Source organism: Triturus cristatus, chromosome 5_1 (assembly GCF_964204655.1).
Source record: "Triturus cristatus chromosome 5_1, aTriCri1.1, whole genome shotgun sequence".
Taxonomy (NCBI): domain Eukaryota; kingdom Metazoa; phylum Chordata; class Amphibia; order Caudata; family Salamandridae; genus Triturus; species Triturus cristatus.
In genome coordinates this window covers 576,542,469-576,568,304 of record NC_140587.1, presented here as the reverse complement: position 1 = coordinate 576,568,304, position 25,836 = coordinate 576,542,469, and the positions used below count along the sequence as shown (strand labels likewise).

Sequence of the window (25,836 nt, the reverse complement as noted above, 5' to 3'; positions counted from 1 at the left end):
CGGGATTGATGTATGGATTAGGTAGGTACAGCAATACATACACAGGGAACCATGGTATCTGTGTGTTTAGGGTGAAAAGAATTTGAGAAGCAAAAACTACCGCCTTTAGTCTTACTTCTATATCCGGCCTGTCCCGTTTTTTGCATAGCCTTTTAAAAAAAATGTTTATTGAAAACGATATATATGTGTGGGTGTATATATATATATATATATATATGGAAAAAAGAAAAAAAGGAGCAGAGAACTCTGGGTAGTTCTTAAGTTTAGATGGAAAGCAGCTCCTGTATAGAGCACTCTCAACACCAGCGACACTCTAGATCTGCTCACCTCAAATGTCTGTTTTTCTATCAAAGTCTTTAAGCATAGGATTAGCACAGTGCCATCCACGCCGAGATAGAAAAGGACAAAGTCTTGTGTCAGGGGTTGCTTTTGCTCATTTCAGGTTGGCTTGGTTGGTATTTTACCAATTCAAAGCTGTAATACTGTGCCTGGAGTGGTAAATGGCTTTTGTCATTTTGCAGCTCGGCAAGGACAGCACTGTGCTAGTCCTATGCTTAAAGACTTTGCTGTAGAAATGGCAAAAGACTTTGCCCTTTTCTATCTTGGCGGGTATGGCACTGTGCTAATCCTATGCTTAAAGACTTTGATAGAAAAATAGACATTTGAGGTGAGCAGATCTAGAGTGTCGCTGGTGTTGAGTGCTCTTTACTGAAGCTGTTTTCCACCTAAACTTGAGAACTACCCAGAGTTCTCTGCTTCTTTTTTGCATGATTTATTCGTCACTCTATGCCTGAAAGTGTATTTTTTTGACTTATACTGGGTTCTCCCTTGTGTCCTGACAAAGCTATATCTCTCTGAAGAGCTCTAATTAGAGCAAAACACTGTGTCAGGGGCTGCTTTTGCTCATTTCAGGTTGGCTTGGTTGGTATTTTACCAATTCAAAGCTGTAATACTGTGCCTGGAGTGGTAAATGGCTTTTGTCATTTTACAGCTCAGCAAGGACAGCACTGTGCTAGTCCTATGCTTAAAGATGTTGCTGTAGAAATGGCAAAAGACTTTGTCCTTTTCTATCTCGGCGTGGATGGCACTGTGCTAGTCCTATGCTTAAAGACTTTGATAGAAAAACAGACATTTGAGGAGAGCAGTTCTCGAGTGTCCCTGGTGTTGAGAGTGCTCTATACAGGAGCTGCTTTCCACCTAAACTAGAGAACTACGCAGAGTTCTCTGCTTCTTTTTTGCATAATTTATTTGTCACTCTATGCCTGAAAGGGTATTTTTTTTATATATATATATCAAATATATATATATATATATATATATCAAATATATATATATATATATATATATATATATATATATATATATATATATATATATATATATATATATATATATATATATATATATATTCACTGAAAAAACCATAGGTTTCACACATGTTATAGTTAGCTGGACATTTCACTCGTAAAAAACCAATGAAATTCCCCCGTTATAGTTAGTGCAGGCAACTATAACTCACGCGACCGCAATCCTCTGCTGATGCTAATACTGTATTTAGACACTTATTTGCCCATGTCTTCTTCCATAAAATTTTAGCTATACATATATTACAAATATTTTTTTTTCATAAAGACACATATGTCATCAGCAGAGGATTGCGGTCGCGTGAGTTATAGTTGCCTGCACTAACTATAACGGGGGAATTTCATTGTTTTTTTACGAGTGAAATGTCCAGCTAACTATAACATGTGTGAAACCTATGGTTTTTTCAGTGAATTTGCAAGGTTATTTAAATGCTAATTCCTAACTATAACGTGTGCGAAACCTATGGTTTTTTCAGTGAATTTGTACGGTTTTTTAAATGCTAAGTTACTTTACGCCATTCGTGGCGTGCGCGCCCACTTAACGCAGTTCTTTCCGTGCGCGCACGGTGCGCTTCGCGCACCGTGCGCGCACGGTGAGCAGCGCACCGCGCGCCCACTTTACGCAGTTAGTGCCGTGGATGGGCCATGTACGCTCGATGCGCTTCGCGCACCGTACGCACGTGGTGGACATATTATGCACTTCGTTGTGAAAGCTAAATATTTATATACAGTTTAAATTATATGACCGCCAGTAGGTAATATATATATATATATATATATGGAAAATGCTACTTACCAGTATGCATCTGTTCTTGGCATGTAGAGCTGCAGATCCACACACTTAGCATAGATCGCCATCTGGTGTTGGGCCCAGATGTTTGCACTTGTTTTTGTCCTGGAAAAGTCTTTGGAATTCACGGGACAGGTGACTCCTCCTTTGGACTATAGTGCGCATGGGCATCGCCTCCATCCTCAGATTGTGTTTCGCCAGCAGGGAAATGATGGGGTTTTGTAAGAGACAGAAAGATGCCTGTGTATGCTGTATCTAAATAAGATAAAACTGGAACAGATAAAGGTAGCCGGGGAGGCGCGTGGGCGTGTGTGGATCTGCAGCTCTACATGCCAAGAACAGATGCATACTGGTAAGTAGCATTTTCCGTTCGAGGCATATGAGCTGCAGATCACACACTTAGCATAGATTGTACAGCTGTTCCCATTCTTAGCGGCGACTACCAGTACCGGTTGCAGTAGTTTGAAATAGTGTTTTGAGTACAGCCTGGCCCACATTAGCTTGTTGTTTTGTTTGCACATCCACAGAATAGTGTTTTGTGAATGTGTGCGGTGTAGACCATGTAGCTGCTTTGCAGATGTCATCTACGGGAATGTTCCCTAAAAATGCCATTGAAGCCCCTATCTTTCGTGTTGAGTGGGCTTTAGGAGGAACAGATAAAGTACGTTTTGCTTTGTGATAGCAAATTTGTATGCATTTAACAATCCATCTAGCTATCCCAGATTTCGATATGGGGTTGCCTTTGTGTGGTGGTGAAAATGACACAAAAAGTTGTTTGGTCTACGAAAAGGTTGTGTTATTTCAATGTAATAGAGCAATGCTTTTTTGACATCTAGGGTATGAAGAGCTCTTTCCGCGTCTGTCTGTGGCTGCGAGAACACTGGCAACTCTACAGACTGATTGAGGTGGAAAGGAGAAATGACTTTAGGGACGAATTTTGGATTGGTTCTGAGAACAACCTTATTGTGATGGATTTGTATGAAAGGTTCCTGAATAGTTAGCACTTGCAGTTCACTAACTGTTCTAAGAGACGTGATAGCTACTAGGAAAGCAACTTTCCATGTTAGAAATTGGAGCTCACATTTATGCAGAGGTTCAAAGGGAGGACCCACTAGTCTTTTGAGAACGATGTTTAAATTCCACACAGGCGAGGGTGGTACCCTAGGGGGAATTATCCTTTTGAGGCCTTCTATAAAGGCTTTGATGGCAGGCACTCTGAAAAGTGATAGGTGTTGTCTATTTTGCTATGGCAGCGAGGTGTAGCCTAATAGATGTGTAGGCTAAATTGCACCTTTGAAGATGTAGTAGGTAACCTATGATGTGTTGGATAGACACGTCTAGGAGATTGATGATGTTGGTATGGCCGTATATCACATATCTCTTCCACTTGGCTGCATAGTAGGCTCTAGTGGTGGGATGTCTAGTTTCCTTAATGACGTTCATGCATTCAGGGGGTAGATTAAGGTAACCGAATTCTAAGACTTCAGGAGCCAGATCGCAAGGTTGAGCTGAGCTGGGTCCGGGTGACTGATCTCTCCACGGTTCTGGGTTAGGAGGCGTGGGGAGAGGTGTAGTCTTTGGTGCGGAACTACAGACAGTTCCAGTAATATGGTGTACAACGGTTGTCTGGCCCAAGTTGGAGCAACTAGGATGAGAGAGTGCATGTTGCTGTAGTTTGCACACCACCATAGGAATGAGTGGGAGAGGTGGAAAGGCGTATGCAAATCTACCTGACCAATATATCCATATCGCATTGCCTGGGCGGCGAAGCTTGGGCATTTGGCGTTTTCGTGCGTGGCGAAGAGGTCTATCTCTGGTTGCCCCCACATTTGAAAGAATGGCGGAAGAACTTGTGGATGAAGATCCCACTGGTGAATCTGTTGCGTTTGACGGCTTAACAGATTGGCTATGGTGTTTTGGACTCCTGGGACATGTTGAGCTAGGAGAAAGATGTTCTGGGGTATAGCCCATCTCCATATGCTCTGTGCAAGTTGAGAGAGATGCAGAGAGTGTGTCCCGCCTTGTTTCTGTATGTAGTACATGGCTGTCATGTTGTCTGTGCGGACTAAGACAGCTTTGCCTGATATTTGATTTTGGAAAGCCTTTAAGGCTAGGAAAATGGCTAGTAGCTCCAGGTGGTTGATGTGGAGTAACTTTTGTTGAGGAGTCCACCTGGCTTGCATGGTGTGATGTAATAGGTGTGCTCCCCAGCCGGAGAGCGATGCGTCCACTGTCATGACTATCTGTGAAACTGGCTCTAGGAACGGTCGCCCTTTGGAAAGGTTCTTGATGTTCCACCATTGCAGAGATCGATGAGTGCGACCATCTACCAACACCAGATCTGTTAGCTGACCTTGAGCCTGGTTCCATTGGCGTGCTAAGCACTCCTGGAGAGGACGCATGTGGAGTCTTGCATGAGGTACTATGAGTATGCAAGAGGCCATCATCCCTATTAGCTGCATGAACCCTCGTGCTGGGAGAGAGTGTTGAGGCTGAAATTTGTTTATGAGACCTTGCATGCTTGCTATCCTGGTGGGGTTGGGATAGGCTAATGCTTTTGAGGTGTCTATTGTGGCACCGAGGTATTGTTGTATGTGGGATGATTCTAGATGAGGCTTTGGGTAGTTTACTATGAACCCCAAGTTGTGGAGTAGTTGGATAGTGGTGTGATGTACACACCGTTTGTATGAGCTGGCTTTTATGAGCCAGTCGTCCAGATTTGGGAAGACGTGAATATATTGTCTTCTTAAGTCTTCTTAAGTGGGCTACCACTACCGCTAGGCACTTGGTGAATACCCGTGGTGCTGTTGTGACTCCGAAAAGGAGTACTTTGAATTGATAGTCATCAACGCCAATACAGCATCTTCTGGAGTGTGAGGCATTTAAAGTGGTCATAAGGGGTCACTCTATGGGAGAGGCGAGTGGTGCCCATAGGGAGCTCTGTCAAGAACTCTTGGACCTGGAAAGGAGCATCAGCAGCTTAGATATCATCCAGGGTACAGATGACGCAGCTCGGGTGTCGCTACAGGCCACACGTGCAAAATAAATGATGCAATTGGGCGGTTGAGATGTTACAACTATAAGGACTATTTGGATAGAGTGCAGGGGGAGTAACGGAAGGCGGGCCAACTCCTAGCTAGATTAATTAAACCTAAACTAGCGGGGGCGTGGCTTAGCAAGCCAACATGGCGGACGTCTTCTAAGTAGACTCCGTCCAGCCCTTCATTAATCCTTCCTTGATCCTGCTCCTCTGGCCACGATACCCCCCGCCTGCTGTGCCTGGAGGTGGGGAGACGCGGCGACGCTTGTTGGCGGTGTTTGGGGGCCGGAGCTGCATCCTGCAGCGGCGGTGTTATAAGATCGACGCTGAGGCCTGTGGGCGGCGCTGAGACCACGGCCTCGAGTGCGGCCCAGCTGGTGGATCCTGTAGCGGCGGAGCGGTTGCAGATGGTGTGGCTCCCCCGCTGGTGGCGCGGAGTGAGTCACCCTGCTGGCGGGGTTTCCTGTGTGGCGGAGCGCCCACCCCCCCCCCCCATTGATCGGCGGTCGGTCGGACCGAGGGGGAGAGTGAAGGCGACCAGGGAGGTGTTTTCTGCTGTTGCCACCATTTTGGCCCCCCCGGCTGTAGAGCTCCCGGTACCTGTGCCTAGCCTGGTGGTGTTGGCGGTCGGCGGAGGCCTGCCCTGCCTGGGGCTTTGCTTGTTTGGACATCATGGAGCCGGGGCCTGGTGCATGGCCCCTGGACTGCGAAGGTTGGCCCGTCCTTCGTGGTTCGCGGGTGGGCTCCCGCGCATCCGTTTTGTGCCTCCGGCGATTCCTGGCTTTTCACAGAAGATCGCTCCTATTTGTTCGGTAGCCAGATCGGGCTGCGGGGAGGACCCGGGCGACACGGGGTGAGTGGTCGTATCCCCCGCTGGGCCCAGGTAGTGTGCTGCAGTGGACCGGTGGTAGTGGCCTGCTTTCTACGGGTGGGTCTAGGTCCCTGCCCCCCCCATCTTCTCCAGGTCTGTGTGGGGGCTCGGTGGTGCTGTCGGACCGCGTGGCGGTGCAGGGTGGCGACCGCGGCCTGCAGAATCTACTGGGTCTCTTGGGTGGCCCAGGGGCGCATCCTGTCCGTTCCCGGGGGCCTTTCTGTGGCTCTGTGGGGGTACCATTGAGGGCCCAGGCTCTGGGGCATACTGTGATACTGGGGCCCGTGCTGTGATTTCTGTGATGCCCTGGCAGAACCCCCATCGCCCGCAGGGTCACTGTGGGACACTGACATTCACCCACCTGTGGAGCGTTGTCGGGCGGAGTGGAGCGGTGCCACTTGGCGCACAGCGATTAGGGACAATCGGCGAGGGCACCCTGACGGCCGCATCGGCAGTTGGATCGAGCTGCGCGGACCGCTGCCGGACAGTAGTGTCGCCCCCAGTGCTACCTACGCTACCCTACCGGGGTGAACAGTGATAGCGCCTGCCTATTGGGAAGGGGGGTCACGAAGGTATACCCGGCCCACCATGACGAGAGACAAAACCGGTGGAGGGTCCTCCAAGCAAAATATGCAGGACAAATTTGCTGGCCCTGGGGGCTCCGCGGTGGCGGCGGGTGGGGCCCAGGGTAATGTTCCAGACAATGCCGCCCTCCTGGCGCCAAATACCCAATCCAGGGATGCCCTGGATGCCAAAAAAGGGGCGGTGGGCTGAGACGTTATGTTGCTGCGCCAGGACCTGCGAAATGCGGTGGCACGCATCACTGAGACTGAGACGCGGATCTCTGGAGTGGAGGATGTGGTGACGACCCTGCAACAACGAGTGGCATCTCTGGAGACTGCTCAGCGGGGTTTGGCGTCCAGGGTGGAGGATGCGGAGGGCAGGGCGCGATGCAACAACCTCCGCTTTGTTGGTTTTCCGGAGGGGTGTGAGTCTGGAAACATGGAGAGGTTTATCACCCAGTGGCTGGAGAGCTGGCTACCCCCGACTCCTTGTCTAAATGCTTTGTGGTGGAGCGTGCATATAGGGCCCCGATGCAGAAGGCTCCCCCGGGGGCTCGGCCGAGGCCAGTGATTGCGAAACTACTTAATTATCACGATCGGGATGTGATCCTGAAGCAAGCCAGGGCCCAAGAACCTTTGCAGTTTAACAATGCCTGTATCCTGATATTCCCGGACTATACTAAACAGACCCAACAACAGCGGCAATCATTCCATGCAGCTAAGGCCCGCCTGCGAGAACTCAAACTTCCATATGCATTGCTCTACCCGGCCCGGCTGCGGGTTGTCTATCGCTCCCGCACGTATTTTTTTGACTCCCCGGAGGAGGTCTTCCGTTGGACGGATGAGACGGTGCGGCTGCGCCCCCACTCTCCGCCCGGGAGAGAATCTGACTCATCCTCGAGTGGAGTGGTCCGGAACATGCCTGGTGGCCGGGTGAGGGGGTCTCGCCGCTCCAGGTCCAGGAGGCGGTCCAAATCCGGCGATGTTCCGTCACGTGTGGGATCTACTTTGGATCAAGCGGCATCAGCTGACTGATTAATTTCTGAGATGTTAGTAGTGGTCAGAGGAGCCCGATGAGGGCCAGTATCTCTGTTGGTTATTCCAGACGGGATAGGGGCTAGGGGACGATGGGCTGTAGTTTGGGGATCCATTGGCGGGTGAGGGGTGGTACCCTCTGTTGGGGTCTGCCTGCTCTGACAGGTACTTCACTGTTTTCGAGGTATAGGGTGGGGGCAGGGGGTTGTTCAGGGGAACTGTTGTTGTTCTTTCATCGCACTGTTCAATTGCAGGTCGGGCCGCGCTATGTGGTATGTCTTGGGCCACCAGGGCTCTTCATGTTTCTGATGTTTTGGCATGGCCGCCATTGCGGGTAGATCGTTAGATTCCCTGGGGTCCCTGCGCATTTTGAGCTGGAATGTCAGAGGGGCGCTAGATAAGATTAAGCGTGGCGCTATCCTTAAGCAGGAAAAGACAGGTAAGAGCAGTTCCTCTAATTGGCCAATTTGGAAGGATAGTAGTAGTTACTATGATCTGAGAAGGGAAATTTCAAATTCAATGGCAGGACCAACCCGTTCCCCAACAACAAGAACGAATGGAGCTGAGGAGCAGGAAGAACAACAAAACCTAGTGGTCAATCTATCAGACAAAAACCTAACACCTACTGAAGTGAAAGTTCTTAACAGGGGACTAGGGTTTGTACCCACTCCACGTGTGGACCACTTTCTCCAACACAAAGAACTCCACAACTTCTTTAGGAAGATACGCCTAAGGGCCTTCTTTCAAGACAGGAACCCCCAGGAATCCATGGATTCAGGCCTGCGTCCACCATCAACATTTACACCACATGATGGGATGGTTCCACCTGAGGTGTTAACTTTTGAACAAACAGTGTTGAAGGAGATGAATAACATTCCCACAAGGTCACACTATGACAACTTCCCTAAAGCTGAGAGAGAGGCCATAAAGACCCTCAATGAAGACCTCACCATTACAATTAAACCAGCAGACAAAGGTGGTGCGATTGTCTTAATGAACACCATAGATTACGACAACGAGTGTCTACGCCAACTCTCACAAGAGAAATACTACAAGAGAATAACATCTGACCCAACAGGGAAACTGATGACGAGGATTAAATCTATTGTGGAATCTGCAGAGACCCAGGGCTGGATTTCTAAAAACGAGGCAGCCTTCCTTGTGAACTCACAACAACGCGTACCAGCGTTCTATACGCTTCCCAAGATTCACAAAGGCCAGAACCCACCCCCTGGACGACCTATAGTATCAGGGATCGGCTCAGTATTAGAGCCTCTCAGCAAATTTTGTGACCATTTTCTCCGTCCGCTGGTGAAGCGTATACCATCGTACCTACAGGACACCAGGGATGTTCTGAATCTAATATCCGAGTTCAACACTAACAATCAAGTGGATCTTCTAATGACATTGGACGTAGAGGCACTCTATACTAATATCCCTCAAACCGAAACCCTTAGAGTGATTGAAGATCTGCTTCTTAATGAAGACTGGACCTCTTCTACACCAGTGTCGTTCATTATGGAGTGCGCAACAATAGCTATGTGTGAAAACTACTTCCAATTTAAAGACCAGTTCTTCCATCAAACCCAAGGTACTTGTATGGGCAGCACCTTTGCTCCAAGTCTGGCCTGTCTCTATGTAGCTAATTTCGAACATCTACACATGACAGATAACATCTTCAGTGACAACATAGTGCTGTGGAAACGCTACATAGACGACATCCTGATTTTTTGGAAAGGCGAAAGTGAGACGTGTGACAGATTCTTCACATGGGTGAATTCTCTGGACCCATATTTAAAGTTCACTCGGTCTGTCTCACCCACAGAGATCCACTTCCTAGACCTGAACATAACCCTACAAGATGGGGAGTTGTCAACTAAGACTTTTAAAAAACCAACAGATCGTAATAGCTTACTACTATATGGAAGCTACCATCCTAAGGCCTTAAGGGATAACCTTCCCTTTGGACAGTTTCTCCGTCTCCGCAGAAATTGCGAAAAAACCAGTGAGTACAAAAAGGAAGCAGCTGCTCTCAGTGACCAACTCAAGGCTCGAGATTACCCTACATCTATTGTAAAAAGATCTTACAAGCGCGCACTAAACAACAACCGAGAATCTTTGTTGGAAGCTAAAATCAAATCAACCGAAGAGTCACTAATATGCGTGACAACGTTCACACCAGAATCTAACACGATCCAGAAAGTTATAAAAAAGAACTGGAAGATCTTAAATACGGGTAAAGTGACCATAACCCCTCCAAGATTTGCCAACAAACGCACTAGTAATCTACGTGACATCATAGTACATACACGTCCCAAGACAGGAAGACTAACAAAACAGAGGACCCTGTGGGATATGAATCCCGTACGTGGACACTTCCCTTGCGGACAATGTGGAGTGTGTGATCTTACAAAGACAACTAAAGAACTCACTCTTGAAACAGGAAAAGTCTGGACTCAGAAAAATCATACAAACTGCAACTCCCATAACTGCGTCTATTTAATTACTTGCCCTTGTAAACTAAGATACGTCGGCATGACAACACGCCCAGTGAAGACAAGAATTATGGAACACCGCAGCAATATACGGTGTGGGAGATCCACGACTAAATTGAGCACACACTATCTCACCCATCCGCATGGACACAATGACCTACACTGGACCGTGATTGAAAGCAATCCCTCATGGTCACAAGAAAAACTCTTTGAAACTGAACAGAGGTGGATTTTTCGCTTATCAACACAGGAAAGGGGTCTTAACGACGAAATTCCATGGACAGAACTTATGTGCTAATAGTCCCACCTACAGGGGTCTGCAAACACTACATCTCCACTACCAAGACTATGATGCATGGACTTCATCGGTAGAACACCACCCATGTTCTTATATGTTTAATGAACTAACATATACATCATTATGTTCATGCACCCTGATTGGCATCACAACACCACATCTTGTGTTATTTACACATAAATCCTATTTCATCTACATTTCACACTCCGGATTGTTTTTGTAACACATTCTGTTTAGATACGTTCCATGCAGGGCGACTGCTGATGGTACAGGTTCCAAATAAACCCATTTCCCTATAAGGTCCTACATAACAGTCTCCAGTACCATCTGGGCTTAATACTGTGGAAGACTTAAGACCCACTTCCCTATTAGGTTTATTATACCAGTCACGAGCACCATCTGGGCTCACTGCTGACTAATTAGTTATTGAATACATCTAGGAACCTATTTTCTTTCGTGGTATTATATACCAGCGGAAAATATGGATCTACACTCTAATTAATCTAGAAATGCATATATCCTTCAACTTATGTATTTTCCATGCCCCACATCGATCAGCTTAGTTTAGCGTTCGATATCCAAGGTCAGGCAATCCTCGTGTGACAAAATGGCGCCTCCCGCAATCTCGCGAGACTACGCCATTGAATCGAGGATATATACAGGAAGTGAATCCAACACCGGTAATATCCAGGTGAGGAGTAGACACGTCCTGTTGTGGCCTGCCCCCGTCAACGTTCGGGTAAGTTACTGTTTACGTTTTCTGCCCGCAACTTGTTCGGCACTGATTCGTCACCGGAACTTGAACGGAGAGTGATACGAGCACTATGCACTCGCCGGTAAGGTCAATTTGAATCTTTACGAGGAACACTGACAGCGGGTGATATGAGCACGACGAACCCACCTTTGGGGTTGACTTGTCAGCCACACGCCACCCTTAAGGGACATCTATTCACTATGGTATATGGTACCTATTCACTATGGTATATATTATCACGCACAAATAGACGAAGTCTGTCAATATCATGCACTATTAGAGGGGGATTTAACACACCGTTAAACACACCTCCCGTCAACATTGTGCATTACGTTAGGATTACACGAGTGGCTTGGATTAAGATGCGGTCTTGAGTATTTATTAATGTTCCTTATATAATCTCTACTCAAGTATGGACCGTTCCGCCACGACAGTCCTAGTCACCTGGTGCAATTTCACAGCCTTGGATTTCCATACCTATCACCGCCAATCCTGGTCATTGACTGCTATCACAGTGTACTAGTTATACCAACCTATAGCACTTTTAAAGATAGCCATTTATGAGGAGAGAGCCTACTGATACAAAGTAACGTACCAACTACCTGGAGCCTACACACCTCACGCTCTTGATAGAGATAGAGTATTTCACGTATATGTTATATATTTTGCGATGCTTATTTCTTTACCTTAGTGGGACCGTTCCAGTGGTCCGGTTGCTACTCCCTTACCTATGAAGCTTTGAACCCCTCACTCTGAGGTAAGATATATATTGCGTATATTGGTTGCTCGATTATATTGGTAATTGTAAGGAGAATAGAGTTTCGTATCACTGCTTGAGTATACTTGGTTGTATTTTTTATGTACTAGTCACAACTTCTTTTATTGTCCTCTCTCTAACAAGTTCGTTAGTGTTGGGTGGAATTGATGGTCCCTTGAAGGAGTTAAGAGACACCTCATTTTGACTTATGGACCCGTCACTTTTGATGTAGCTACGAATGTGTGGCTTATGTTTGTCCTCTACATATATTTTTGTCTCCTTCTGTTTAGGCGGAGCCTTTTATTCTGAACCATACTTAGGTCCAGTTGGTATGTGGTTGACCTGCAATACCCCGTTATAAGAAAACTGAGGTATACGAATTCTTTACTGGTCCCACGGTCCTGAAGAAGTGTCGCTCGATCTTGAGCACCGTGACACGAAACATGTTGACCCTTGTCAACTATAGGCTACCCTGATACCTTGCATCACATAAGTAGCCTCCCTGGTTTTATTTAGTCCCAGCCCTACTTAACCTTATTAAAACTATCGAGGGGCCAGGGCCTATTTTAATTTCTCTTGAATCCCCACATTCTTAGGAGCTATTACCCTCCATAATCATTCACATGGTCTTCATACAAAACGGCGTACTCAGATCAAAAGATCTCCGAAAAAGAAGCCACCAGGCCCGTCGGACATTGCACCGCCGGTCCGACGAGGAGCACGCCCAATGATGAAGCATGACACCCTAACAGGTGTGAGAGGGCAACAAGATCTGAATTTGAAATTTCCCTTCTCAGATCATAGTAACTACTACTATCCTTCCAAATTGGCCAATTAGAGGAACTGCTCTTACCTGTCTTTTCCTACGTAGACCACTGGGAGCATTAGAACAGGACCTCTCTAAATATCCAGCTCTCGTGTCCCCCCTCCTTGATTACACGCTATCCTTAAGCAGGCTAAACGCGCCAGCGCTGATATCTTGATGCTACAAGAGACACACCTTATGGGGACTAAAGCACTCTGTTTTCAGCGCTTCGGATATATCCTGGTGTTTCATGCGGGCTTTGTGCGGGGTTCAAGGGGAGTGGCAGTCTTGATCCTCGGACGAGTCCCTTATATCCACATTAGAACGTGGGGTGATGTGCAGGGCAGATATCTTTTCCTACAGGGTACATGTAGGGGTGAGCCCATGATTTTCTGAGGCGTCTATGCCCCACCGCCGCTGTCCTGGGGTTTTGTAGAGAAACTTGTGACCGTGTGGACAGATATCCCAGAGGGACTGGCAGTGGTTGGTGGGGACTGGAACGATGTGCTAAGTATTGCTCTTGAAAGGTGGAGGCCCGACGGGGCCCCGATGGTTCGCAATCCCACCAAGCTTCATTCCCTCGTAGTGGGCCAGGATTGGGTTGCATGGCGGAACTCCGGGGTTCACCCATCTCTCGGCGGTCCACGAGGGCTATCCGATCACTCGCCTGTGGCCATTACACTGCGTGCTGGCCTTGCGCGAGGACCTTTCCGGTGGCGCCTCTCCACATGGAATCTCCAAAAGGCAGAGTATAGGGAACACATGGGGGACGCCATAGACCACTATTTGTCGCACAATGTGGGAACGGTGTCGGCGGCGGCGTCTCTGTGGGAGGCGATGAAGCCCACACTTTGTGGGGTGGACATCTCCTTCCGAAGATCTTGGACCTAGAAGCGCGCAGTGGAGACGAAAGGGGGCGGCTGGTCCGCCGCCAGTTGGCGCTAGCGCAACAGGATTACTCGTACCTTTTGCTAGATGAAGCCCGCCAGGCGTGGTTGGCAACCCGCAGCAGGATATATCAGTGGGGGGACAAGTCGAGCAAACTCTTACATAGATTGTGCCAAGGGGCGACGGGCTCCCTGGTCCTCCCGGGTATAGTCGGTTCCAATGGAATACCGATCTCGGATCCGTCGGCCATCGCAGAAAGTTCCGCGGTCTACTATGTGGACCTCTATGCTCCCCGAGAATGTCTGTCGGCAGAGGTTATTACCCGATTTTTGGATGATGTTCCGCCCAGAACTCTGACCGACGAGGTAAGCGCGGACCTTGACCACCCATTCTCGGCAGATTAACTGAATTCTGCTCTCCAGGAGCTGCAGCTTGGTAAGGCGCCGGGTCCTAATGGTTTCCAGAATGAATTCTTTAAACGGTACTTTCAGCAGCTTGGTCCCCATTATTATAAGGTTGTGGAAGAGGCTAGGGAGGGTGGTCGTTTGCCCAGAGACTGGCGGCATGCTGAGGTGGTGGTCTTCCACAAACCCGGCAGGCCTCCCGAACACCATGCATCTTACCGTCCCATCTCTCTTCTCAACGTCGAGGCTAAGGTTCTGGCCAAGGCGCTTGCTAATCGCCTCCGTCCCCATGTCTCGTCTATTGTTCATCCGGACCAGGCCGGGTTTATGCCTCAGCGGGCGACCCGTCATAATATTCGTAGAGCTCATACAGCAATCGCGGCAGCCGAGAGCTTGGGGGTACGCGCGGACTTATTGCTTGCGGCTATGGATTGAGCTTTTGATTCACTGAGCTGGGAGTATTTATTCGCCCTCCTACGCAGATTGAATCTAGGACCTCGCTTTCTCTCCTATCTGACTTTACTTTACACGGACATAACAGCGTCTGTGCGCGTGGCGGGTTCTGTCTCGTCGGTCTTTCCCATTGGTCGAGGCACCAGGCAGGGGTGCCCCCTGTCACCCTATTTGTTTGCCCTGGCAATGGAGCCCCTGGCTGCATGGGTGCGTATTGATGCGCAGGTGTCTGGGCTTGAATGGGCCAACGGACTATCGGATCGTATAGCCTTATATGCGGACGATGTGCTGTTCTTTCCTACTCAGCTGTATAGGACTGGCCCACGGTTGCTGTGCATCATGCAGGTGTTTGGGGAGACTACTGGCCTTTATATGAAGGAGCGTAAGTCTACCCTGTGGGTCTTGGGTGGAGGGGCTGACCCTGGTGCCTGGGCCTCCACGGTGCAGGTGGTGCGTGGGGGGCTGAAATATTTGGGTGTGTTCCTCTCGGACGCGCGGTCGATTTCCTGGGAAAGGAACTTGGTGCCGGTGTGGAACAGGGTGCGTGAAGATCTTAGAGTCTGGTCCCACATGTCCCTATCTATATATGGCCACTCGGCCATCTTCAAGATGGTCTCTCTTCCTCACTTGCTGGACCAGTTGCAAAACCATCCATATCCTATTTCCTCGGGTTGGTTCCGCCAGGTTAATGCAGTCTTGGGCCAGTTTCTCTGGGGCGGGGGGGGGGGGGGGATGTTAGGGTGGCTCTCCGTACTCGCTTTAAATTCACGTACTGTGGGGGAATCGCTACTTTCTTTCGTACTATATGGCCTCACACCTGTTGGTTCTTAACGAATGGTGGTATGGCGATAGGTCGGATCCGGCGTATACCCTGGAGCGCCGTTTGATGGGTGATCACTCACCACATACGCTCCTCTATTCTGCGCCCTTGCGGCGTTCTTTGCAGAGTGTGACACAGCTGGTGTTTCAGGTTTGGCGGCAGGCGTTGCGGAGGATGGGCTGGTGGAATCGCCTAACTCGAGAGACGCCGCTTTGGCAAAATGGACGTCTGCCGCAGTTGGCGGCATTGCCAGGCTTCCAAGATTGGGATGCGATTGGGATCTCCACCCTGGGGGATGTCATGAGGGGACCCGCCCTGAAATCGTTTCAGGGCTTGCAGAAGGACTTTCAAATGCCACGCACACAATTTTTTTAATATTTGCAATTCCGGCATGCTCTCTCCCCTAGCTTGGTGGGCCTGGAGGAGCTGGCCGACTTCAGTCCGGTAGAGGCGAAAGTTTTCATGGGGGACCTGCAGGACCATAAGATATCAAAAATTTACCAGTCCCTGGTTACACACTGCTCCCCATCTTTGCAGCGTCTCCGCGGGGCATGGGAGGAGGATGTGGGCTCACTTGAGGAGGACTGGACGGAGGCCCTGGCCTCCCCACGCGGGGCGGCTATTGCTATGAGCCTTCGACTCATCCAGTTTAAATACCTCCATAGGGTATATTTTACTAGAGTCAGACTGTACAGGGTTGGTCTGGTGGCATCCCCGAAATGCCTTCGCTGCTTGCATGAAGAAGGTACTCTGCTGCATACTATATGGGATTGTTCTGCGCTAACTAGGTTTTGGCGGGGTGTACAGGCATGCCTCTCAGAGGTTCTGGGTTGGGATCTCCCTCGGTCTCCTAAATTAGTGCTCCTGCATGTTATGGATGATATAGGGGGCAATGTCTACAAGCGCCACCTGATGCTCCTGGGCTTTACCCTTGCCAAGCGCGACATTGCGAGGGCTTGGAAGGCAACGGTCGCACCGCCCGTCTCAGTGTGGAAGGCAGGACTGGATTTCTGTATGGGCCTTGAGGCCCCCATTTTTATAGCACGGGGCTGCCCGCGTAAACATTATAAAATCTGGAAGCACTGGGCGGATTACAGGGGATTGGAATTGGAGCCCATTCCAGCGTAGGGATTGTGTGGGTTGTAGTCTTCTCCTCCCTTGTCCTGGGGGGGCATGTAACATACGTGTATCGGGCGGCATGGTGTCTTTTGGACATTTTTCATAGCGAGGATAGAACTGTAGCTCCGATCATACTTGCTGATTTTGCTGGGTTGACTGCGCGATGGGGTGTGGGGTGGGGGGGGGTGTTATTTGTTTTTTTGTTTAATTTTGTTGTATTTTATATGCATGTTCCTTCTTTATTCCTCTTTTGTTATGACATGAGAAAACTGTCAAAGTCAGGATATTGTTCATTGATGCTACGGAAGCCTCTGGCTACAGAGCTCCGCTGAATGTGCATTTGACAAATAAAATTTGTTTACAAAAAAAAAACGGAACTAGCGGGATCGCCAATAATTCGACTACGTGAGAGGGAGTGTACGACCCGGATGCAATTAACGTTTCCTTTCTAGCATATCATGAGCGATTGTATTCGACCCCCGCTGCGGCTCCCCGCCTGGATATAAATGATTTTTTGGGCCCTCTACCACTCCGTACATTGGAGGAGGAGGATCGGGAGGAATTGGGAGAAGCGATATATTTAAAGGAAATCAAAGCAGCTATTTGTGCATTAGCAGCTGGCAAAACGCTGGGTCCAGGCGGCCTTCCGGTGGAATTTTACCAATGCTTCACCGATATATTAGCACCGCAATTAGTCAGGCTGTATGCAGCCGTGTACGATAGCGGTGAACTGCCCTGCTCCACCCAGACAGCTCTAGTGATCCATCTCCCAAAGACTAAGAAGTCAGAGGCTGGAGTGAAAGATATCAGACCTCTCTCTATGCTCAATCTGGACTTTAAGATCCTCAGTAAGGTGTTGGCTGGCAGGCTACTCCCGCACTCTATCTAAAATGGTCATGCTGCCTCGGCTATTGTATTTCTTTGTTAATCTCCCAGTCCTTATGCCAAGCAGCTGGTTCCGCCCCTTCAACGCCCTTCTAAGGAACTTGGTGTGGGGAGACGGGCGCCCTAGGGTGTCTCTTAAAACGCTACAACGCCCTATAATGGAAGGGGGCTAGGGGTATCGAACTTTGAACTTTATATGCTCGCTGCTCAGCTACAGTGGCTAGTGCAATAGGTAGAGGGAGTGAACGAGGAGGGCACGTGCTTATCGCATTCGGAGTCCCATCTCAGGCTAGTTATAGCAAAGCTACATGAGGACTCTGGTTCACCCTGACCAAAATGGGTTTATCCCCTCTCGCAGTACCTCTTATAACTTCCGTAGGCTCTACGCCATACTCTACCATGTTGAGGCCCCAACCAAACACCAGGCGGCGGTTCTATCTGTCGACTTAGAAAAAGCTTTCAACACAGTGGGTTGGGAGTACTTGTTTGAAGTGAAGCATGGGCTTGGGGGAGGAGTGGGTGCGGTGGGTGTGACTCCTTTATGCTTCACCTATGGCAAGGGTTAAATCACACAGAACAATTTCCAGAGAGTATAAGATATCCCGTGGGAGTAGGCAGGGGTGCCCCTTTTCTCTCCTCCTGTTCGCCCTGGCAATCTAGCCCCTCGCTGAAACGATCCGCCAGGGTTGTGACGGGATTGGTTTGTCTATGGGAGGGCGGTTGCATCACGTCTTTTTATACGCTGACGACTTGCTGATATACTTGAAAGAAGCAGCCACTGGCACCTCCACGTCCATGTAAATCCTGGATGACTTTGCACTTCTCTCGGGCCTTCGGGTCAACAAAGCTAAGACATATCTGTTCCCAATAGCAGGACCGATTCACAGACCGGAGGCACTGATGGCTGACATACGCTGGGCTTAGAGTACGTTTAAATACCTAGGCATACACATCTTCCACTCCTTGGATGATTTGAAGGAAGGGAACCTGGGCAGGGCTTTGCGGTCGCTGCGTTCCATTGTACATTTTTGACGCACATTGCAAATACCCATTATGGTCCGGATCACTCTATCTAAAATGGTCATGCTGCCTCGGCTATTGTATTTCTTTGTTAATCTCCCAGTCCTTATGCCAAGCAGCAGGTTCCGCCCCTTGAACGCCCTTTTAAGGAACTTGGTGTGGGGAGACAGGCGCCCTAGGGTGTCTCTTAAAACGCTTCAACGCCCTATAATGGAAGGGGGCTAGGGGTACCGAACTTTGAACTTTATATGCTCGCTGCTCAGCTACAGTGGCTAGTGCAATAGGTAGAGGGAGTGAACGAGGAGGGCACGTGCTTATCGCATTCGGAGTCCCATCTCAGGGTAGTTATAGCAAAGTTACTAATCCCAGCAACGCCCACCCCTTATTGTTCACTGTTACAGCGCACAGCCTTCCAAACTTGGAGGTGGTGCCAAAGTAAGGAGCGACGATCCACCAGGTACACCCCCATGTTGCCCCTCGTGGGGTTACCGCATGGCGACCCCAAGTTATATTCACGAGCGAGCAATTGGCTTGTTGGTCAGCCGTAGGGTTGGACAATGCTGGGGATTGCTACATGGACAAAGTCCTGCTCCCGTTTGAAGAGCTGATCAAGTACTGTGGACTTCCCCCAGGACAATTTTTACAATATGAGGCCCTGACGCGCATGTTTGCACAGATATGGAACAGAGGGAGGAAAGAACCGGAGACGCACCCGGTACTACACGCCTTATTTACCCTTGGTACAGCAGGCCATCTGGTGAAATGGCTATATGTCACGCTGCAAGCAACGGCCGTCGGTCTCCTGAGTGGGTTAAGGGCAAAGTGGAACAGAGTCGGGCAGAGAACTTCTAGATTCAGAATGGCGCAGGGTCTTGCATTATCCCAAAAAGATCTCCCGCAATACAAGTTTAAAATACATACAATTCAATTATACACAAATGTCCTACATGACACCTCACCGCCTTATTGTGACTTATGCTCCAGATGCATGCATCCAGATGCAGACTTTGGCCACATAACATGGGATTACCAGGGCCTGCATCCCTTCTGGGAGGCTGTCCTGGGCAAGCATAGGGTGGCGTAGGGGCGGTGTGCTGGCAAAATCAGTGCAGACTTGTTTATTGGGTCTCTTCCCTAGGACGCCAAAGCACAAAGTTTGGAATAGGCTGATAGATTTCGTGCTGAGCCTCGCTAAGCGCAGATTAGCGATGGAATGGAAGTGTCCAAGGGGGCCTCAGTTTGAAACCTGGAGTGGGGACATCATCAGGTGGGCTGGGGCAGAAGGTAGAGTTCTCAGCTGGGAAGAGTCCAAGGGACTGCGTAGGCACCCAATAGCTGAACAATGGAGAGAGGCGCTGGCTGCATGGGAGACACCTGTGGATACTGATAGCGAGTAGGCAGGGCCGGGACTGGGGGCCTATTCTGGGGGCGCTAGGTGTGGCAGTCCGGTGCGGTCCCCAGAGGGCCCTGAGTGTTGAATCAAGTGATAGTCGATCACGAGTGCTTGTCAGTTAGAGTTCTGACGATCAGGCGAGGGAGACATGGCCGTAATGGGGAGACCTTCCCCCCTTTGGATTCAATAGCGTTCTTTTCGCACTATGACTCACCCCTCAGGTGGTTCTGTCAATTATTATTCACCCCTCTCCTCAGGTTTTCTTTTCTTTTTCATTTTGTTTCCCTTTTGGGTATAAGGTTTGTACTCAATAAATAGAGTAGCTCTTATACGAATGGTATGCGTATATACTGGACCGATGTTGGAAAACCCCCATTTACAAGTTGTCGTACACAGATATCAGTGAAGCAAGTACTAGATAATATGGTCACTACCCGAAGATGTTAGTAATTTCTTGGATCACTGTTAATAAAGCTAGAAGGCGGGGCGCAGGCTTCTAGGTGAATATGTTCTGCTCCTAGGAAATAACTGCAATGGAAACTGTCATTGTTACCAGTGGATCAATGTCTGTAACAATCTATAATACAATTTAAACGTCATTTAATGTAATGTTCATATGCACCGGTCTTTCTTTGTGTATTCATGTGACGAATCATACCAAATACCAATAAAAATATGTTTAAAAAAAACCCAAAAAATAACCAGCATGGAGACTAGGGGAACCCGTACCCCAACCCCTACCTCAGACCGTCAGCATGTTTCTGTCTCTTGGCTTAAAAGAGTCTGGTGCATTTGTCAGTGCGTAACACAGTATATTGTGGCATTCAATCCTGTTAGTGCCACTTTTAAGTAGGGCTCAGGAACCCCTCTAATGCACTTTGAAGTATGTGTGACTACAAGGGTTCCTGAGCCCTTCCTCCATGATGAAACCATCTCAGGCTTTGTTTGTTTTATTAGTGGGCACACAGATTGCTTACTAATCTTATGGGTTCATGCCATACGGTGAATTTACATTTTATCGTCAACCAATTTCAAATTGCGCCCACTTGTATATTCACCAAGACAACCAGAAACAAAATTGTATTGCATATCTTGGTGCACAGGTCTTTAATCGTGCTAGTGTGTTTGGAATCATTAAGTTCAAGATTTCTAATACACTCTTAGATTGTAATACATTAAATTGTTTTAGTGCCCAGAAAATCCAACACAATATATTTTGCCTTCAAAAACCCTGTGTTAGGTTTTTCTTTCCTCTGCTATTATCAATTCTATTGCAACACTGGTATGCAACTCCTTACATCCCATGAAAAATTAACAGCTAATATGTATTTGTTTGCAGTTCAACCTTTATAAACGCATATACATTACGATTGAACCAAAAACTGCAAATATGATGAGTGCAGGCGATCATACTTACGAATGTGGTATTGTTGTTTTAAATATACTAAGCATGCAATTGCAAGTTCTGTCCCAGATTTCTAAGGTAAATTTTTCACCGTTTAGAATCACAACGTTTTCTAAGCAGTTTGTTCCGGAACGAGCCAGCTGTTCATTATCTGAAACAGAAAATGGTGTGTTTGGTAAATAAATATTAACATTATTAACAGATCTAATGTATGCAAAATATCTTCAGTATACCTTGCTGCACACACCAGTAGAGCTGTGAAAATATGTCATCCAGTAGGACACCGCTAAGAACTTCAAAATACTGGGTGAACACGTCACAAATTGCGTACAGTGCATGATTACATGTGGTTGTCATCCATTCAGCTTTCTGAAAAAGAAAATTCTTTTAAAACATATTGGAATGCAAGCATTTTACATTCTCACACAGAAATGTTTTCAAGAAATTAAAATAACATTTTGCAAGCTGCAAATAAAAGAACGAAATACGACTCTCCCATACACTGCAGGTGTAACTCGGAAGACACCGAAAAACAGTCCTTTAGGATTTGGCGGAGTTGGAGCGCTGCCATAAATTGGTATAGCACCCAGAAAACTAGGGTTCCGACACCCCATTTATGGGAGCCTCAGGTGACCTCGTCATCAGAAACCCTTGACTCCTGAGCCCGCCTATCACCAGATCACACTGGAGAATGCTCGCCCTCTTTCGGCAGGTGTGTTTTCACCGATTTTGCTGCCCAGGATCACAGTACCAGGACCAGCACTGTGGCAGGAAAACTGAAATATGTTGCGGATGCGCTGTTAGAAACCTTTCTAAGCATCAGAGACATTGATTTTTTGTTTGTAAGAAATACATCTCTACTTTGGGGTGGATGCTGAAAATAAAAAAAAGAACACTTAGTGGGCTGCAACAATATGGTGGCACCAGTAGATGCACTTTCGGCAAATAAATCCTGCTAGGCAGGCAGGGATATGCAAAAGGGTTTGGTTGATCCTTCACCAGGAGAAGAAAATAAGGGCACTGACAACCCAAAATGCCACCCACCAGGCTCTGAATCAGACCAAGTAACTTACATGATGGTCTAATTACACTACTTACGTTTAGTACTGCATGGTGAAGTGGAGCCTGTGGCATTACGGTTATAGAGTAACACAACAAATTCATTTTTAAAGACATATTTTAAGCAAATTATTTATGACCACTGGAAAAAAGATCAAAATTTAAGTTTAGGTAAGGAATATGCTACTTACCAGTATGCATCTGTTCTTGGCATGTAGAGCTGCAGAGCCACACACTTAGGATAAGATCGCCATCTGGTGTTGGGCTCGGATGATTGCAGGTTGTTGTTGTCTTCGGAAGAAGCCTTTTGGTCACGAGATAGGTGACTCCTCCTCTGGACAACAGTGCGCATCGGCATCCACTCCATCCTCAGTTGTTTTTCGCCATTATGGGAAATGATGATGTGTATAAGAATAAAGAGAAAGGATGTCCATGTGTAATGTCTAATTAAGACAGTGCTGGAACAGATACAGGTCCCGGGGAGGTGGGTGGGCGTGTGTGGCTCTGCAGCTCTACATGCCAAGAACAGATGCATACTGGTAAGTAGCATATTCCGTTCGAGGCATATGAGCTGCAGATCACACACTTAGGATAGACTATATAGCAGTGTCTCCCCTAGCGGTGGTCACCTGTATCCGTTGCAGCAGTTTGGAATAGAGTTTTTAGGACAGCTTGGCCTACGGAAGCTTGTTGTTTGGATTGCACATCAACACAGTAATGTTTAGTGAAGGTGTGTGTGGTAGACCATGTGGCTGCTTTGCAAATATCTTCTAAGGGAATGTTCCCTAAGAATGCCATGGAAGCCCCTATTTTACGTGTGGAGTGCGCTCTAGGGGGAACTGTAAGAGTGCGTTTAGCTTTTTGGTAACATATTTGGATACATTTAACTATCCACCTGGCTATACCTGATTTTGAAATGGGGTTGCCTTTATGTGGTGGAGAGAAAGCAACAAACAGTTGTTTGGTTTTGCGAAAAGTTTTGGTTCTGTCGATGTAATAAAGCAAGGCTCTTTTAACATCCAAGGTATGAAGGGCTCTCTCAGCTACTGAGTCTGGATTAGGGAAGAAGACTGGCAGCTCGACTGATTGGTTAAGATGGAAAGGGGAAATGACTTTTGGTAGGAATTTTGGGTTTGTCCTAAGAACCACTTTGTTACGATGTAGTTGTAGGAATGGTTCTTCAATAGTTAAGGCCTGTATCTCACTTACCCTTCGCAGGGATGTGATTGCGATAAGGAAGGCCACTTTCCATGTAAGGAATTGCAGTTCGCATTTATGCATAGGTTCAAATGGAGGGCCCATGAGCCTTGTTGAACAAGTTACTTACCTTCGGTAACGATGTATCTGTAAGAAACATTAGTTAGTTAGATTCCTCACCTTAGAATATCCCCAGGCGTCAGACTGGATCCGGAAGATTTTTCGTCAGCAATACCCCTTGCGCGTCGCTAGGCGTCATCTGCGGCTCCGCGTCCGTCGTCGGCGTCGTGCGCCGGAATGACATCAGAGTACTTAGACGCCGCCCTCGCGCGCTGACGTCCGTTCTTGTACATAGCTTTCCGCGCCAGGAACGCAGAGCCATGCAAAGACCGACACTGGTGCCAAAAATAAAATCTAGGGGCCTTAAAAGGATAACCTTAACCCTAGATGTCAGTTCGCAGAACGGGGAGGATGGGTGGGTCGGTGAGGAATCTAACTAACTAATGTTTCTTACAGAAGGTAAGTAACTTGTTCATCTGAAAGAAACACGTTAGTTAGATTCCTCACCTTAGAATAGATACCCAAGCAATACCATCCCCGGTGGTGGGTCTGCGAACCAAGATCACACCAGAAAGTCCTGGAGGACAGAACGGCCAAAGAAGCCATCCCTCCGGACTTGGCTGTCAAGCAATAATGCCTGGCAAACGTGTGTAGCGAAGCCCACGTCGCCGCCTGACAGATGTCCTGCAAAGGGACACCCCGTCCCAAAGCAGTAGTAGCCGCTGTGGACCGAGTGGAATGGGCGCGCAGCCCAACAGGAGGGTCCTTTTTAGCCAAGGAGTAACAAATTTTGATGCACAAAACGACCCACCGAGAGATGGTCCGTTTGTGCACCGCTTTCCCCTTCTTAGCACCCACGTATCCAACGAAAAGTTGGTCGTCCACCCAGAACTGCTTTGTGCGGTCCAAATAAAAGGAGAGCGCACGTTTTGGGTCCAGGCGGTGGAGCCTCTCTTCCTCTTTGGAAGGATGCGGAGGCGGAAAGAAGGTGGGCAATGTGACAGACTGCCCAAGATGAAATGGAGTCACCACTTTCGGAAGAAAGGAGGGACGAGGCCGAAGGACAACCTTGTCCGGATGAGCAGACAGAAAAGGAGGCTTTGAAGATAAAGCCTGGAGCTCACTCACCCGTCTAGCCGAGGTGATGGCTACCAGAAAAGCAGTCTTAAGAGTCAGAAGACGAAGAGGACAATTGTGAAGAGGCTCGAAGGGAGCGCACATCAGGAATGTCAAGACAAGATTCAAGTCCCACTGAGGCATTACAAACGGGACAGGAGGGAACGTGTGAGTAATGCCTTTTAGAAAGCGTGTAACTACAGGGGACTTGAAAAGAGAAGGCTGATCAGGAAGCCGCAAGAAGGCAGAGATGGCAGCAAGATAACCTTTCAGGGTGCCCAGGGCAGAGCCCTGCCGGGCCAAAGAAAGAAGAAACAGTAGAACCTCAGAAAGAGGGGCGGAAAGGGGATCCACAGCCTTTGCTGTGCACCATGCCACAAATTTGTTCCACCGGCAGGCGTATACCGTCTTTGTGGAGGGACGCCTGGCTGCCAGAATTATATCACAGACTTCAGGAGGCAAGTCAAATGGCATCAACTGCCGCCGCTCAATCTCCACGCATGGAGGTGGAGGCTGGACAGGTTCGGGTGGAGGACCGTCCCCTGCTGCTGCGACAGAAGATCCTCCCGAAGGGGCAGACGTATCGGAGGATCGGTCAACATACTGAGTAGCTCGGGATACCAGTACCTTCGTGCCCAATCCGGAGCCACCAAGATGACTTGGGCCCGGTCGTGCCTGATCTTCTTCAGCACTCTGGGCAGAAGTGGTATAGGCGGAAAGGCGTACAACAGACCGCAACTCCACTCGTGACGAAAAGCGTCGCCGAGCGAGTGCCGCCTTAGAAATTCCAACGCGCAGAACTGCTGACATTGCGCGTTCTCTTCGGTGGCGAATAGATCTAACCAAGGCTCTCCCCACTGCTGAAAGAGACCTTGCGCCACTTCGGAGTTCAGACGCCATTCGTGATCCATCATGCACCGGCGGCTGAGTTCGTCTGCTCTGGCGTTCAGAGAGCCCGCCAGATGTTGAACCACTAGGGTGACGCCCTGGTGTTCCAGCCACGTCCAGAGGCGCAGAGCCTCCTGACAAAGGGTCCACGACCCCACCCCGCCCTGTTTGTTGCAATACCACATGGCGGTGGTGTTGTCCGTGAACACCTGCACAACACTGCCCCTGACAGAGGGAAGGAAGGCTTTCAGTGCAAGCCGGATCGCTCTCAACTCCAACAGGTTGATGTGGAGACGAGACTCCGCCGGAGACCAGAGGCCTCTGATCTCCGCCTCTCCCATGTGGCCACCCCATCCC

At 48.5% G+C, this 25,836-nt stretch overlaps 1 protein-coding gene across 1 annotated transcript in view; it reads right to left on the bottom strand.

Annotated features, from left to right (window-relative positions):
• The window catches only part of ARFGEF1 (ARF guanine nucleotide exchange factor 1), a 1,069,199-nt gene that overhangs the window by 136,044 nt on the left and 907,319 nt on the right, over positions 1-25,836 (bottom strand). Inside the window, exons 31-32 of the mRNA XM_085605493.1 lie at positions 21,393-21,528; positions 21,172-21,310 (exon numbers count right to left, since the gene is read on the bottom strand). Of these exons, the coding sequence (XP_085461619.1) occupies positions 21,172-21,310; positions 21,393-21,528 (275 nt within the window). The remainder of the gene's footprint in view (positions 1-21,171; positions 21,311-21,392; positions 21,529-25,836) is intronic.